Genomic DNA, 17,414 nt, shown 5'->3' on the forward strand with positions numbered 1-17,414 from the left:
TTTGCGGGTGTGGGCAGAGTGCGATGTTGGATGGGGTTGGGGGGGGAGATCAGCGGTGGGCAATGTTGGGGGCGGGCGAGGGCTCGCACGCGTGCTGTGCTGCTGCTAGTCTCCTGAACGGAGGGCAGACTTAATAGGAAACTCTGAGCCCCAGAGGAAAGGCATCAAATTGATTAATCAAATAATCAATTATCCAAATGAAATAGTGCCCGCCCAACTAGTTCAGATAATCAAGGTTCCCCTGTATATTGTTGGATAATGTAAAGAACTCAAGAGATATAAATAAATTAGTTCAGGAGAAAATTGAATACTTACATTTCAAGCAGGTACTGAAAAGCCAAAGCACAAGGTAGAATCATAGAATCACAGACTGGCTACAGCCCAGAGGAGGCAGATTTGCTTATCATGTTTGTGTATGGTCTTGAAGTGGAATTTACCTTGTGTCACATTGCTATTACCCCGTGGCTAAGTACAGAAATGTTTCAATTTAACTGTGAATAAGAGGCTTTGGAAGATCTTAGTTATTGTAAGCATTTTAATCTAAGAGAGAGCAACACTTAGTTATATGTAACTTCAGTTGACCACTCCACAAGCATGGGAAAGGCTAGGAGGCAGGCTTCCAATAACCACCACTTGACAGGATTCAATGTTCAACTAAAATTGGGGGAACCAGGCAATGTGACTTGCACATATTTTGGATTCTGGAATAGCCCTTTAACGTATATTTCAAAACATCAAAACAAAGTTCGACAATCTACACATCACATCAAATTACTAATGCGAAATATCCACATGCACAAAAAAAAAAGGAGAATCTACCTCGAGAATTTGCTGAGCTCTCAGTTCCTTTTCCATTCTTATTTGCTGAATTCTTTTGATTTTTTCCTGAGGAGAAATATACATGATATCAAACTAAAAAATGCACAATTCTTAACATTTAATTAACTAGTAGGAAATGTTAGTTTTGCATATTGAAAAACAAATAATGTTCCATTGTAAATATGAAGAGCAAAACTTATGGTATTTCTTTAGACACCTGGTACCTTAAGCACCCTATGATTTTATTTTTTTGATGAGCTCAATCATTGCAGTACAGACTTTACTGGAAATTGAACTCACTCATCATTACTCAGATCGCATTAAAGTTAATTAATTTTCTGTGCAGACCTTTCATCTCTGCATATTATGTGGGAACTAAATACAATTGTTGAACCTACGTAGCATTAAGGTGAAGAAAATAATGCTGAGATGACTAGTTTTCTGATGATTTCATCATAATTTAGACCATAAAACCACAAGATATACGAGCAGAATTAGGCCAGTCAGCCCATTAAGTCTATTCCATTATTCGATCATGGCTGACATGTTTTTCAACACGATTCTCCTCCCTTCTCCTCATAACTCTTGATCCCCTTACCAATCAAGAATCTATCTCTGTCTTAAGTATACTCAAAGAGTTAGCCTCCACAGCCTTTTGTGGCAATGAGTTCCACAGAGGCACTACCCTCTGACTGAAGAAATTCCTCCTCATCTCAGGTTTAAAGGATCCTCCCTTCACTCAGAGGTGGGGCCAATGCCCCCAGGACCTAGTCTCCTACTAGTTGAAACACCTTCTCCACATCCTCCATTTTATCCACCTCTCAGTATTCTCTTGGTTTCAATGAGATCTCCCTCCATTCTTCTAAATTCCATCAAGTACAGACCCAGATTCTGTAACGACTCTTCATGTGACAAGCTCTTCATCCTCAGGATCATTCTTGTAAAACACCCCTGGAACCCCCTCCCCACGAACTCAGACTCCAGAGCCCTTTTGTGCTTCAGATTTCCAAAGCCTTTCACTGTCAAAAAAGTAGTCTGTACCTCTATTCTTCCAACCAGGATGTATAACCTCACACGTTCCCACATTGAATTCCATCTGCTATTTCTTTGCCCACTCGCCAAGCATGTCCAAATCCTTTTGCAGTTTCTGCATTTTCTTTTTTTTCATTCATGGAACAAAGGTTGACCATCCCCAATTGCTTTGGAGACGGTGGTCATAAGTTACCTTTTTAATTAGCAGCAGTCCTTCAGGTACAGGGGGACCCACAGTGCTGTTAGGGAGGTGGTTCCAGGATTTTAACTCAGTGACAGTAAAGGAATAGCAATACAGTTCCAAGTCAGGATGGTGTGTGACTTAAGACCACAAGACATAGAAGCAGAAGTAGATCACTCAGCCCATCAAGTCTGCTCCACAATTCGAGGTGGTCATGGCTGACCTGATAATCTACTTTCCCGCCTTACCCTCATAAGTTTTGATCTCCTTACTGATTAAAAATCTGTCTAGCTTAGTCTTGAATGCACTTAGCAATCCAACCTTGAATGTGTTCTGTAGTAAAGAATATGACAGACTCAAGCTCTATAAAATAAGTAATCCCTCATCTCTTTCACAAATGAGCAACCCCTAACTCTAAGATCATGCCCTTTTATCCAAGACACTCTACTAGAAAGGGAAACAACCTCTCTGCATCTTCCCTGTTAAGCTTAAGAATCTTACATGCTTCAATAAGGTTACCTCTCCACCTTACAACCTCCATTGAGTACAGAACAATCTGCTCAACATCTCTTCATAAGAGAATCCCTCCCTAATCAGAATCAACCTATAGAACTTTCTCTTGACTGCCTCCAATGCCAGCATATTTTTCCATATATAAAAGGATAAAAGCTGTTTACAGTATTGCAAGTGTCATCTGAATAGTGCTTTGGAATAATTTCAGCAAGACCTCCCAATTATATAAAGCATGTTCCTGGAAAAGCACAGCAGGTCAGGCAACATCTGAGGAGTGGGAAAATCGACATTTCAGCCAGAGCCCTTCATCAGCCCCTGTTCCTCGGATGCTGTGTGACCTGCTGTGCTTTTCCAGGAACACACTCTCAACTCTGATCTCCAGCATCTGCAGACCTCAATGTATCCTCCCAATCTTATACTCCATTCCCCCTTGAAATAAAGAGCCCCACCATCCATTTGCCTTCCCAACTACTTGATATTTTATGATTCATGCACCAGGACCCTAATTTCAAAGTATCTGCTGCCCTTGACCTTCTAGTTGGTAGAGAATGCAGGTTCAGAAGTTACAGCTGAAGGAGCCTTGGTGAGTGACAGAAGTATGCCTTGCAAATGTCACACAAAGCTGTGACTTTGCATCAATGCTGAATGGGGTAAATGGGAGTGCCAATCCAGGTTGCTTTGTTCTGAATGATGTCAAGCTTGAGTGTTGGTAGAATTGCATTCTTCCACACACGGAGAGTATTTCATCACATTCTTGACTTGAGCCTTTAATATGGTGGATAGGTATTAGTGAGACAGGCAATGAGTGATCACCACATAATTTCCAGTCTCTATCCTGCCCTTGTACCACAGCTTTTGGTAAATGATAATCCTCCAGGATACTGACTGAGATTGAGCAGACATCATGATATTGAATGTCATGGTGAATTGTTGGATCCTCTCTTGCTGGAGATGGTCATTGCTTGGCATCTGTGTGGTGTGAATATTACTTGCCATTTACTAGCTCAAGTCCAGATGTTTTCTTGCTGCACATGGACAAGGAATGCTTCTGTATTTGACGAGTTTTGAACAGTGCTGAACACTGTATATCATCAGTGAACATCCCCAATGCTGTCTTTGTGATGGAGGGAAGGTAGTAGATGAAGCAGCTGAAAATGCTGGGCCTAAGACTGCATCCCATGGAAGTCCTGCAGTGATATACTGAGACAAAGATGACTGACCTCCAAAAGCACAATTATCATCTCGCTTGTGCTGCATATGACTCCAACCAGTGGAGAGTTTCTCCTGATTCTCAATGGCTCCTGTTTTCCTGGAGCTCCTTAATGCCACAATTGGTCAAATGCTGCCCTGATGTCATGGTCAGTTACTCTCACCTCTGCTCTGGAATTCAGCTCTTCTGAACCAAGGCTGTAAAGAGGCTAGGCACTGAGTGGGCTTGGCAGAACCCTAAACAGCAGCAGTGAGCAGTTTATTCCTTTGCCAATGCTGCTTGACATTACTACCTCTTTGATGATCACCACTTTAATGGTCAAGAATAGTGATCGAATAGTAAGTAGTCAGGATGGACTTATCTAGCTTTTTGTGGACAGGATATACCCAGTTAATTTTCAACACTGTCAAGTAGATGCCAGTGTTGCAGCTATACTAAAACAGCTTAGTTACAGCACTGCTAGTTCTGAATCACAAATCTTTAGCTCTATCGCTCAAATATTTTCGGAGCCCAAGTATTTTGTAATATCCAGTGTCTTCAGTCATCTCTCTTGATATCAGATAGAGTGAAGGAAATTGGTTAAAGATGACATTATATCCAAGTGAAATGTTAATTAGTTATCCTCTGGACCTATAATTCTAACTTGGAATTAAATTGACAGTTTGAAGTATAACCACTTACAATACCTGACATTCCTTATACCTCCCTGGGACTTGGAGGCCAACAGTTAATCCAATGCCAGTAGATTGCCAGCTCAATGTTTACGTGTGAATATTTTGCATTCCCTTCCCAGTAAGATAACTGAAGTTACTCTTTAAAAGCTAAGCTACTAACACTTATTGCCAGAATAGACCAAGTCACACAACCCATTCATTCCTCCATTTTATCCTAAATAATGATAGTCCTAAAAGACTACAAAACTTATTTTTGCAAATTCAAGATTTATAAGTAGACAACACATGTTTCTCTGTCCACTAACTTAAAATGGGTCATCCTCGGCCACTTTGGAACACTGTGTGCAGTTCTGGTGTCCCTGCTATAGGAAGGATGTTGTGAAACTTGAAAGGGTTTAGCAAAGAGTTACAAGGATGTTGCCAGGGTTGGAGGGTTTGAGCTATAGGGAGAGGCTGAATAAGCTGAGGCTATTTTTCCTGGAGCGTCAGAGGCTGATGGGTGACCTTATACAGGTTTATAAAATGTGAGGGGCATGAATAGGATAACTACACAAATTCTCGTTCCTGGGGTGGAAGGTGTCCAAAACTAGAGGGTATAGATTTAAGGTGAGAGGGGAAAGATTTAAAAGGAACCTTAAGGGCAACTTTTTCATAGAGAGGGTGGTGCATGTATGGAATGAGCTGCCAGAAGTAGTGTTGGAGGCTGGTACAATTATAACATTTAAAAGGCATCTGGATGGGTATATGAATAGGAAGGGATAAGAGGAATATGGACCAAATGCTGGAAAATGGGACTAGGTTAGGTTAGGATATCTGGTCAGCACAGACGAGTTGGACCAAGGGGTCTGTTTCCACGCTGTGCATCTCCATGACTCTGCCATGTGGCAATAAAAGGTATGCTGCAACCAACTGGAATCAAGTTCAAATCCTTAGGAACTCTGATATGTTTACTGATGCAATTATGCATTTTTTTAAAAATGTACGATTCAATCATGGAAGTGGGTGTTGCTGGGCCAGCATTCATTGCCCATCCCTAATTTCCACTTGAAGGCCAATGTTGAAAGAACCACTTTGCTGTGGATATAGATTCACATGTAGGTTTGACAACGTGAGAATGACAGGTTTCCTTCTCTATAAGACAGTAGTAAACCAGTTAGGCTTTCACAACAATCGACATTCTAGATTTTCACCAATTCAAATTTCACTATTGACCATGGTGGGATTTAAACCTATGTCACCAAAGTACTAACCTGCGTCTCTAGATTACTGTCACTAAACCATTGCCTCCCCACTGCACGTACGCTGCAATTCAATATTTGCAGGTTCAATTATATTAACATTCAGACACAGTGTTTTATTATGGATTAGTTAACTTAAAAGATTTTAATTTCAAAATAAATTTGATGACCATAAATGTATAAATAAACTACACCTGAATATGTCGCATGGGAAAAAAAGATAAAGTAATCAATTATGCAAAATGTGCACTTCGCTTCGGAGAAATAAATTTCATCAGCAGAGCAAATTCTGTATTATTATTAACAAACATAAGAGTATTAAGACTAACATTAGCGCTCAGCAAAAATAAAGGAACATTAGACACCATAGAAACATAGAACATTACAGTGCAGTACAGGCCCTTTGGCCCTCAATGGTGCCTGTGAAACCAATCTAAAGCCCATCTAATCTACACTACTCCATGCTCATCGATATGCCTATCCAATGACCATTTAAATGACCTTAAAGTTGGCAAGTCTACTACTGCTGCAGACAGGATGTTCCACGCCCCTTCCACTCTGAGGAAGAAACTACCTCTGACATCTGTCCTATACCTATCACCCTTCAATTTTAAGTTATGTGCCCTTGTGCTAGCCATCGCCATCCTAGGAAATATGCTCTCACTATCCAACCCTATCTAACCCTCTGATTATCTTATATGTCTCAATTAATTCACCCCTCAACCTTCTTCTCTCTAATGAAAACAGCCTCACATCCCTCAGCCTCTCCTCGTTCCCTGAATACCAGGCAACCTGCAAGTACATCTCCTCTGAATTCTTTCCAAAGCTTCCACATCCTTCCTATAATGCGGTGATCAGAACTGTACGCAATACTCCAAGGGTAGCCGCACCAGAGTTTTGTACAGCTGCAGTGTGATCTCATGGTTCTGAAACTCAATCCCTCTAACAATAAGAGCTGACACACTGTATGCCTTCTTAACAATCCTATCAACCTGGGTGGCAACCTTCAAGAATCTATGTACGTGGACAGAGATCTCTCTGCTCATCAACACTACCAAGAATCTTACCATTAGCCCCAGTACTCTGCATTCCTGTTACTCTTTCCAAAGTGAATCACCTCACACTTTTCTGCATTAAACTCCATTTGCCACCTCTCAGCCCAGCTCTGCAGCTTATCTATGTCCCTCTGTAACTTACAACATCCTTCGTCACTCTCCACAACTCTACCGACCTTAGTGTCATCCACAAATTTACTAACCCATCCTTCTATGCCCTCATCCAGGTCATTTATAAAAATGATAAACAACAGTGAACCCAAACAAATCCTTGCAGTACATCACGAGTAACTGAACTCCAGGATGAATATTCCCCATCAACCACCACCCTCTGTCTTCTTTCAGTTAGCCAATTTCTGATCCAAACTGTGAAATCACCCTCAATTTCATGCCTCCGTATTTTGTGCAATAGCCTACCGTGGGGAACGTTATCAAACGCCTTACTGAAATCCATATACACCACATCAACTGCTTTACCCTCATCCACCTGTTTGGTCACTTTCTCAAAGAACTCAATAAGGTTTGTGAAGCATGACCTACCCTTCATAAAATCTTGTTGACTATCCCTAATCAACTTATTCCTCTCAGAGGAATATAAACCCTATCTCTTATAAACCTTTCTAACACTTTACACACAACCGAAGTAAGGCTCACTGGTCTATAATTTCCAGGGTTGTCTTTACTCCCCTTCTTAAACAGGGGAACATTTGCTATCATCCAGTCTTCTGGCACTATTTCTGTAGACAATGACGACATAAAGATCAAAGCCAAAGGCTCAGCAATCTCGGCTTCCCAGAGAATCCTAGGATAAATCCCATCCCAGAGCACCTCTGGGCCACCCGGACGAACCAACCCAACCACCCTGTAGCACAGCATTTCAACTCCCCCTCCCACTCCACCGAGGATATGCAGGTCATTGGACTCATCCACCGCCAAACCACAACAACGCGACGGTCGGAGGAGGAGCGTCTTATCTTCCGACTGGGAACCCTCCAACCACAGGGGATGAACTTGGACTTCACCAGTTTCTTCATCCCCCCTCCCCCCACCTTGTCTCAGCCGAATCCCTCCAGCCCGGCACCGCCTTCCTGACCTGCAGTCTTCTTCTTGACCTTTCCGCCTCCATCCTACTCCGAACTATCACCCTCACCTTGACCTCTTTCCACCTATCACATTTCCAACGCCCCTCCTCCAAGTCCCTCCTCCCTACCTTTTATCTTCTCCTGCTGAACACTCTCTGCTCATTCCTGAAGAAGGGCCTGTGCCCGAAACGCCGAATCTCCTGTTCCCTGGATGCTGCCTGACCTGCTGTGCTGTTCCAGCAATAAAGTTTCAACTTTGATCTCCAGCATCTGCAGACCTCACTTTCTCCTTAAATCCCATCCGGCCCAGGGGACTTACTTATTTTCACACTTTCCAGAATTGCTAACACCTCCTTATGAACCTCAATCCCATCTAGTCTACTAGCCTGTATCTGAGTATCCTCCTTGACCACATTGTCTTTTTCTTGTGTGAATACTGTCAAAATGTATTTATCTAGCGCTTTCTGTATCTCCTCTTGACTCCACACACAACCTCCCACTACTATCCTTGATTGGCCCTAATCTTACTCTACTTATTCTTTTATTCCTGATACACCTATAGAAAGCCTTAGGATTTTCCTTGATCCTATCACCAACAACTTCTCATGTCCCCTCATGACTCTTTTAAACTCTCTCTTTAGGTCTTTCCTCGCTAACTTCTAACTCTCAAGCACCTTAACGGAGCCATCACATCTCATCCGAACATAAGCCTTCTTCCTCTTGACCAGAGTTTCGACTTCCTTAGTAAACCATGGCTCCCGCACTCAGCAACGTCATCCCTACCTGACAGTAGTAGCTGGTCCTTGAATAAGCTCCACATTTCAATTGTGCCCATCCTCTGCAGTTTCCTTCCCCATCCTATGCATCCTAAACCTTGCCTCGCATCATAATTGCCTTTTCCTCAGCTACAACTCTTGCCCTGCAATATATATCTATCCCTGCTATTGCAAACATAAACGAATTATGGTCACTATCGCCAAATTGCACACCTACTTCCAAATCTAACACCTGGCCGGGTTCATTACCCAGTACCAAATCTAATGTGGCCTCGCCCCTTGTTGGCCTGTCTACATACTGTGTCAGGAAATCACATTGAACAAAAACTGACCCACCTAAACCACTTGAACTACAGTATTCCCAGTCGATAGTTGGAAAGTTAAAGACACCATAACAACCATCCTTTCACTCGCGCTATTGAGGATACCTTTGCTATCCCATCCTCGACATCTCTGGAACTATTCAGAGGCCAATGGAAAACTCCCAAACAGGGTGACCTCTCTTTTCCTGTTTCTCATCTCAGCTCATACTACTTCAGTAGACAAGTGCTCAAACGTCCTTTCTGCAACCATAATACTATCCTTTACTAACAATGCCACACCACGCACTCTTTTACCATTTTCTCTGTTCTTACTCAAACATCTAAATCTCTGAACCTATAATAACCATTCCTGTCCCTGCTCTACCCAGGTCTCTGAAATGGCCACTGTTGACATAAAGCACTCACAGATCAGGCTAAGCATGGGTCAGATACAGCCATGATTAAAAAAATCATTATTTCTACTATCATATTCCCAACACAAAAAATAAAAACCTTTTCCATTTTGCATTGACATGAACTTTGCATTTCCAATGTTCAACATTCTTATGGAGCAGCACGTTGGCATAGTGGTTAGCACTGCTGTCTCACAGTATGAGGACTGAGGTTTAATTCCACTTTTGGGCAACTGGGTTTCCTCCAGACGCTCCAGTTTCCTCCCACAGTCCAAAGATGTGCAGGTTAGGTGGACTAGCCATAGGAAATGCAAGGTTTCAGAGATAGGAGAGTGGGGTGGGTCGCTCTTTGGGGAGTCAGTGTGGACTGAATGGCCTGCTTCCACATTGTAGGGATTCTATGTTTCTATGACTCCCTAGTACACTGCCAATGAGTCATAAGCTATGGGCAGATTAATGCCATGGTTTTGCAATGATTGCATTTGAAAGTCAGTTGAAATTGGCCAGACTTACTTCCTTTGGGAATTTCTCAAATGAATAGAGAAGTCATCAGCACATACAAAATTTAAATCAAGTCAATCAGTTGAAAATGCTTTATGTTTAACTCAATTCTCCACAGATTGTTTTTTTTAAAACAGTTACCAGACTTCTGAGGACATTGTTTGATCACAATACGTAATTTTGTGCAGAAAATTTTGCGATATGAAGTACGTAATATCCCAAAATCATGGTGATCAAGTCGTTACCAAACCTGACGATGACAAACTTCCAGCACAAGAAATACCCTATACAAGCTAACAGAATGTTCTTCTTTACATTGTTGCTTTTTAAGGTTCACCTCGAGAAGACAGTAAGACCATAAGAGTAGAAATTACACCATTTGATCATGGCTGATAGGTTTTTCAACCTCATTTCCCTGCTTTCTCCTCGTAACCTTTGATTCCCTTCGCAATCAAGAACTTATTTGTCTCTGTCTTAAATATATCAACAACCTGGCCTTCACAGCCCTCTGTGGCAATGAATTCCACGGATTCACCACGCACTGGGTAAAGAAGTTCCCCTTTATCTCTGTTCTAAAGGGTCTTCCCTTTACTCTAAGGCTGTGCACTCAGGTGCTCGTCTCTTCTGCCGATGGAAACATCTTCCCAACATCCACTGTGTCCAGGTCATTCAGTATTCTCTAAGTTTCAATCAGATCCCCCGCTCATCCTTCTAAACTCCATCAAGTATAGTCCCAGAGTCCTTAAGCATTCTTATTATGTTAAGCCTTTCACTCCAGGGATCATTCTCATGAACCTCCTCTGAACCTGCTCCAGGGTCAATACATCCTTTCTAAGGTATGGGGCCCAAAATTGTTCAGCTAATATTTGACATACAAAGTCAGAAGTCACACAACACCAGGTGCCCTTGCAACTGATCTTCAGCTTTCTGACCCACAGACTGCAACCAGGGAAGATAGACAACTGTATCCCTTCCACGATAACACTCAACACTGAACGCCTCCTCCCCCCCAACCCCAGGATGCATCCTCAGCCCCATACTGTACTATCCAAAAATGTGTTGCCAAGTTCCGAATGAATGTCATCTATAAGTCTGCTGATGACACCACTGTGCTGGTACAAATGTCTAACAATGACGAGTCAGAATGCAGAAAGGAGGGCTTGGTGACGTGGTGCGATGAGAACAACCTCCCACTTAATGCCAGCAAAACTAAAGAATTGATCAGTGACTTCAGAATGAAAGGAGAACACACCCCCATTTGCATCAACAGAACTGTGGTTGAGAGGGTGGAGGATATCAAGTTCCTTGGAGCAACGATAACCAACAACCTGCCCAGGACTTCCCAGATAGATGTGACGGCTAAGACGGCATAACACCACCTCTTCTTCCTCAGGCTACTCAGGAAATTTGGCATGTCCATAAAGACCCTCACCGACTTTTACAGAAGCAACATTGAAAGCATACTATCTGGGCACATAACGCCTGGCCTGACAACTGCTCTGTCCAGGGCCGTAAGAAACTACAGAAGGTTGTAAGCACAGGTCAGAACACCACGGAAGCCAATCTTCCACCGATGGACTCCATTTACATGGCTCACTGCCACAGAAAGGCTGCCAACATCAAAGACCCATCACACCCCAGGAATGACCTCCAACAACCTCTTCTGTCAGACAGACCTGGTGTGGTCAGGTCTGACCACACACACCAGCAGGTTTGGGAACAGAGTCTTCCTGGCCATTATTAGACTGATGATTGAATCCCTAACTTCAAACAGTGCTGATTTTTGATCATGTTGATTTTGCCTACTGCCGCCTTGTACGATGGAACCTGCGTGCCTCTAAGTTTATTTTTCACCCTATGATCTGCATATCCTTGCTTACTATGATTTGACTTCACCTGACGAAGGAGCCGCATTCCAAAAGCTTGTGATTTCAAATAAATCTGTTGAACTATAACCGGGTGTTTCGTGACTTCTGACTTTGTCCACCCCAGTCCAACACCAGGACCTCCACATCATTTTGACATAAAGGTAATGGGTGATCCAATTTTTAAACTCTTCAGTAAATACAAAATCCATCATTCTGTTTCACTCAACAAAGGACATTTCCATAATCCCAAATGCACATGAACCTTCGGATTTTGCAATCATTTCAGTTATCCACATATATTTTCATAACTTTTGAACACATTTCTTAACCAGAAATACATCCAGGTCTTTTTCAAAGCAGTTTGCTTCTAATCTACTCGTTGACCTAGTGGTCAACCCACAATGGGACCACCCCATTATCCAATGCATTTATCTTCATTCTCTTCAAATAGCACAAAACTAAATTCACACTTGCCAACAGAATCAGTTGCCAGCTCAGAGTGCTCATATACTAATCAGTGATGTAGTGTGCTGTCAATTACTGTCAGTATCAGGACCCCTGCACAAAAGTAACAGCCTGACACACACTGCTTTCCCGTTGTCACAAAAACCTCTTGGAAAGGAACAGTACAATTGATTGCATCATATTGTTTTAAAACAAAAGCTATCCATGTTGCAACATGAAAGGTTCTAAGTGCAAAGACATTTGCTAAATTTGATTTGAAATTTCTGTATATATCCATTTCACTGTAGAGGTCTTCAAATTCTTCAATATTCAAGCTTATTCAATACTTTGCAATTCTCATTAAGGTTTTGCATCATTTCAGAATAGTGTACAACAGTAGGGAGGTTATGTGGAACTTATACAGGACACTGGCTGAGCCTCAGCTTTAATATCATATATAGTTTTGAGCACCAAATTTTAGAAAGAATGCAAATTGGAGCAAGTGTGGAACAGGTTTACAAGAATGCAGAAACTTCAGTTCGAAGGTCCATTGGAGAGTTTGGTACTATTATTCTTGGGCAGCAAAAGACCGAGGGGAGATTTTATACAAGTTTTAAAAATCATGATGGATTTAGACAGATTACATAAGCAGAAACTGATCCCACTCAAAGGGTTGAGAACCAGAGGACATAGTTTTAAAGTATTTTGCAAAAGAAGAAAATGTCAGGAGGAAAAGTTTTTTTCACAAAAGTGGTCCAAGTTTGAAATGCACGAGCTGTAAGTGTGATGGGGGCTGGTTCAAGTCAGGAATTAAAGAAGACATTACATGATTAATGAAGGACAATCAACCTGCAGGGATATGAGGGAAAGGCAGGAGTTTGGCACTAAGTCAAAATGCTTTGAAAGATTGGGTGCAGACATGATGGGCAAATAATCTCCTTTTACACTGCATCGCCCCTTGACATTCAACAGCGTTGCCACCACTGAATCCCCACCACCAACATCCTGGGGGTTTCAACTGACCAGAAACTGAAATGGACAGCTATATAAATACTGCAGCTAAAACAGGAGGTCAGAGGCTTGGAACCCTGCAGTGAGTAACTCAACTCTTGACTCCTCAAAGCCTATCCACCATTTACAAGGCACAATGCAGGTGTGTGACAGAATATTCCCCAATAGTCTGAATGAATGCAATTCCACCAATGCACAAGACACTTGATACTTGTCAGGAGAAAACAGCCTGCGAGATTGGTACCACATCCATAGCCTCTACCACTGACACTCAGTAGCAGCAGCAGCATGTCCCACCTACAAGATATACTGTCTAAACTCAACAAGGCTTCTTAGATAACACCTTCCAAACCACTGGCACGACTATCTAGAAAAACAAGAACAGTAAACACACGGGAACACCATCACCACCACCTGCAGGTTCCCCTCCAAGCCATTCACCACCCTGACTTGGAAATATATTGCTGTTCACTGAGTGATGCTGGGCCAGAAGCCTGCAAGTCCCTCCCTAATGGTATTGGGGAACACCCACAGCAAATACTTTGCAATGATGGCAGGTGGGGGTTGTTAATTCAGACTGAATTTTACAAGAAAAATGATTCTGTGATATAAGGAACTGTCAGGTTCCTTGAAATTTTTCATAAAAAAGTTTAATTTGGTCAGGTTATTGAAGGTTACTCACAACATTTTAAACGTTGCATCATATTTCACTTATACACATTCAAATAACATGGTCTGGCCATGCAAATCAGATGCTTCCAAGACGAATTGTTGAATTCTTATCCAATAGATAGAATATTAAAAATGTAACATTAACACATCTAAAGTTAGCTATGATTTCTAGCACTAGTACAATAGCAATATTTCACCAAAAACAGATGGAGTTAAAAACGATAGAAGTCCCACAAAAACAAATCAATACTTAAATGCGTGCATAAGCAGTTTAATTTTAGCAGATAATTCAAAATAACATGACTAAAAATGGCTACGGGTAGTGGGGGGGATTCAGGATGGCGGCAATCTAAATGGTCTGCTTTGCTGGAGTCCGTACCATCATCCAAGCAAAGTGGTGCTTTCACCCTCCCCTTACTAGCCATTTTTGAAAAAAATCAGTAGAGTTCCCAGAATCTCTAAATATTAATTTTAACACTCAGAGAAGATGATGATGATAACAGCTGGAAAGAGATCGTGTGGATGGCAACACGCAGGGCACTCCCCTGCAGCAACGGATGCGCCCGCGCCTGCAGTGCCGACTCCCGTGGAAGCATCTTTGAACTTACCGGAGCAGCTGAACTTGGTCTCAGAGTTTGTCAAACTTCAAGAGAAGTTCGGGTTGGCGCTAGAAGAGTCTCACACGAGACTAGAACTGATCCCTGCCATGCTACAAAAGCATGAGCAGGAGATCCGACATCTTGATCAGCACGTGGAGTAGGTCAAACAGCGTACCGTGGTGTCAGAGACCTTGGTGGGGCGGATCCAGGCCCTGGAAAATCAGATCCAGGCCTTAATCGATCAGGTCGACAACCTCGAGAATCAAGGTCAAAGAAAGAACATTTGCATAATTGGGCTGCCACAACAAGAGGAAGGTGAGCAACTGGTCAGCTTCCTGGAGCAATGACTCCTGCAGCTCCTGGGACTGGGAGTCGAGTCATGTCAAGTGCAAGTGGAGCAGGCTGACCGGGTCGCGATGCGCAGGCTCGGGTCGGATCAGCACCCCACCCAGTCCTAGCGCACTTCCTGTGCTACAAAGAGAAACAAATGGTCATAGAAGCCTCCAGAACGCTGGGGAAATTCCTACAGGCCCTGATGCACAATGAGTCGAAAATCATGTTTTTTCAAGACTTTTCTGGGGCTGCGATCCGAAAGAGGAAATTTTATGATGAAGTAAGGAAGACGTTGAGAGACTTGAACATTCAATATTCTGTCAAGCACCCGACAGTGTTATGCTTCAACCATGGAGGGTCCATGTATAACTTTGATTCAGCAGAAAAGGCAAAGGATTTTCTAGATACTTTAAAATAGACTGGTTGGGTCAAATATTATGCATCCTTTGCTCTCTCAGTTGTTTATTTTATATGGCTGGCTGTGTTCCGAAAATATGTGGGTTTTTTTTCCTTTCTTTCCCTTACTTGTCGTTTTTGCTAATCCTTGTTATTCCCTTCGTTTTTACTTGGTTTGGGTCGGTCATTTCTTCTATTGATAATAAGCAGGGTTGACAATATAGGCAGGATGGGTTGGATGCCCATTTTTAATTTCCATGTGTGTAAGATAAATGTTTTCTTTGTTTTTTGTATTGCGTGGATTTGGGGCACAGCTCTAGTCGGAAGGTGCCATGGAGGTGCTAGTGAGTAGGATGAGTGCCCTCTACGGACAAGGGGGAGGGGGTCTCCAGTTATTTGTCTTGTGCTGATTTTAGGAGTAGTGATTAGAACTTTTGCTTTGGTAGTGTTTGTAGTAATATTTTCTAGATTTACAAATCCTTTGCTGTCTCCACTCCGTGCACTATGAGTAGGCGCCTTCCTCTCGGGGGGTCATGGACCACTTTAGACGGTTATGGCTAGTTATTCGTTTAGATGGTGTACCTGGAACACAAGGAGGAGCCACTCACCGGTCATAAGAAAGAAAGTGCACTCAAATCTCAGAAAGGAGAGGGTTGATATTGTTTTGCTATAAGAAACACACTTGAATGATAACGAGCATTTAAAATTACAACAGGGAGGGTTTGGCAGGGTGTTCTTTCCATCTTTTAACTCTAAAAGTAGAGGAATGGCTATACTAATACAGAAGAACTTTCCATTCCAGTGGATTTCTCAAATGACGACAAACATGGGTGGTTTGTTCTCCTCAAAGCTCTAATACATGGGGAGGAGTATGGCATCTTGAATGGCTACTGCCCCCAGGCAGACTCCCTCAAATTTTTAATTGATGGACTTACTAGTTGATGGCTCTTGGTGTGCCCTACATATTATAGGGGGAGACGTCAACCGTCCTATGGATCCCAAGGTGGATAGGATGCCATGAGGTCTCTCGGGCATCTCCCCACAATCCAAACAGTTGGTGGGCTTGTGGGGGGAGTTAGGGATAGTGGATGTGTGGAGGTGTCTTCAATCTAAGGGTAGGGATTTTACTTTCAACTCCAACCTGCACAAGTGCACACAAGGATCAATTTTTTTTGTTCCATTGACCTTCCTGGATTTGGTACTATTCTGTAGGATTGAGAAGATAGCCATTTCGGACCATGTAGCAGTGTATTTGGAGGTCAAGTAAAAGGGTAAGGAATAGAAATGCGGCATTGATGCACGGATCCATTTCTTTTGAAAGACAGCAAGTTTATTGAGTACTTTACAAGAAGTTTAAGACTTTTTGGGACATGAATTCAGGTACGGCCAGTAACTGACAGGTGCTCTGGGAAGCTACCAAAGCTTATTTGAGGGGTATAATTATTTCATACTCAGTATACTTGAGGGCTGGCTGAATGCAGCCAAGTCTGCATATTATGACAGACCGTCTGTGACAAAGCTACAATGGGGTTCGGAATGCTCTGAACTCCGTACTCACTCAGGCAGTGAACAGAGGAGTCTCCTTCATGAAGCAAGGACTGTTTGAGTAAGATGATAAGCCAGGTAGATACTTGGCATACCTGGCCAGGAAGAAGGCGGCCCCTCAATCTATCATGTCCATTAGAGAAAGAACTGGTACTCTCACTCATGAGTCTAAAAATATAAACGCAGCATTTAAGAAATTCTATGCAGAGCTATACTGGTCGGAAGGTTGTGAGGATGGGTTGACGAGGATGGAATCCTTTTTTGAGAACACGGATCTTCCAGGTATAAGTGCAGACCAGGCCTCCCTTTTGAATGCCCCTCGAATAACACAAGAGATACAAGAAGCGCTAAGGCAACTTTAAAGTAGCAAAGCACATGGCCCGGATGGATTCCCGAGCGAGTTCTATAACGAGTTTATAAACATGTCAACTGAGCCAATGTTGGGTATGTATAATCATTCGTACCTCTCTCCCGCACTCTCTCAGGGAAGCTAATATTTCCCTTATTCTTGAGAGGGGAAGATCCAACTCGCTGCTGAATGTAATTTCAAAATCCTGTCAAATACGTTGGCATTGAGACTGGAGAAGGTACTGCCCTCTATTATAAAGGAGGACCAGACAACTTTCATTAAGGGTTGCAGTTCCTCTAATAACATCAGAAGAGTGTTGAATATGGTACAGGTGTGCCAGCAGAGGTCAAGCCCAGGCTTGGTGGGTCTCCTTAGATGCAGAAAAATTGTTTGACCAGGTG

The 17,414-nt window shown here is 42.6% G+C and overlaps 1 protein-coding gene across 14 annotated transcripts in view; it reads right to left on the reverse strand.

Moving 5' to 3' along the window:
- The window catches only part of baz2ba (bromodomain adjacent to zinc finger domain, 2Ba), a 356,283-nt gene that overhangs the window by 96,371 nt on the left and 242,498 nt on the right, over positions 1–17,414 (reverse strand). For all 14 annotated transcript variants that reach the window (XM_043693834.1, XM_043693833.1, XM_043693828.1 and 11 more), the window contains one exon: positions 820–885. In XM_043693834.1, coding sequence (XP_043549769.1) covers positions 820–885 — 66 coding nt within the window. The remainder of the gene's footprint in view (positions 1–819; positions 886–17,414) is intronic.

The sequence above is a fragment of the Chiloscyllium plagiosum genome, chromosome 7, assembly GCF_004010195.1.
Source record: "Chiloscyllium plagiosum isolate BGI_BamShark_2017 chromosome 7, ASM401019v2, whole genome shotgun sequence".
Taxonomy (NCBI): Eukaryota; Metazoa; Chordata; class Chondrichthyes; order Orectolobiformes; family Hemiscylliidae; genus Chiloscyllium; species Chiloscyllium plagiosum.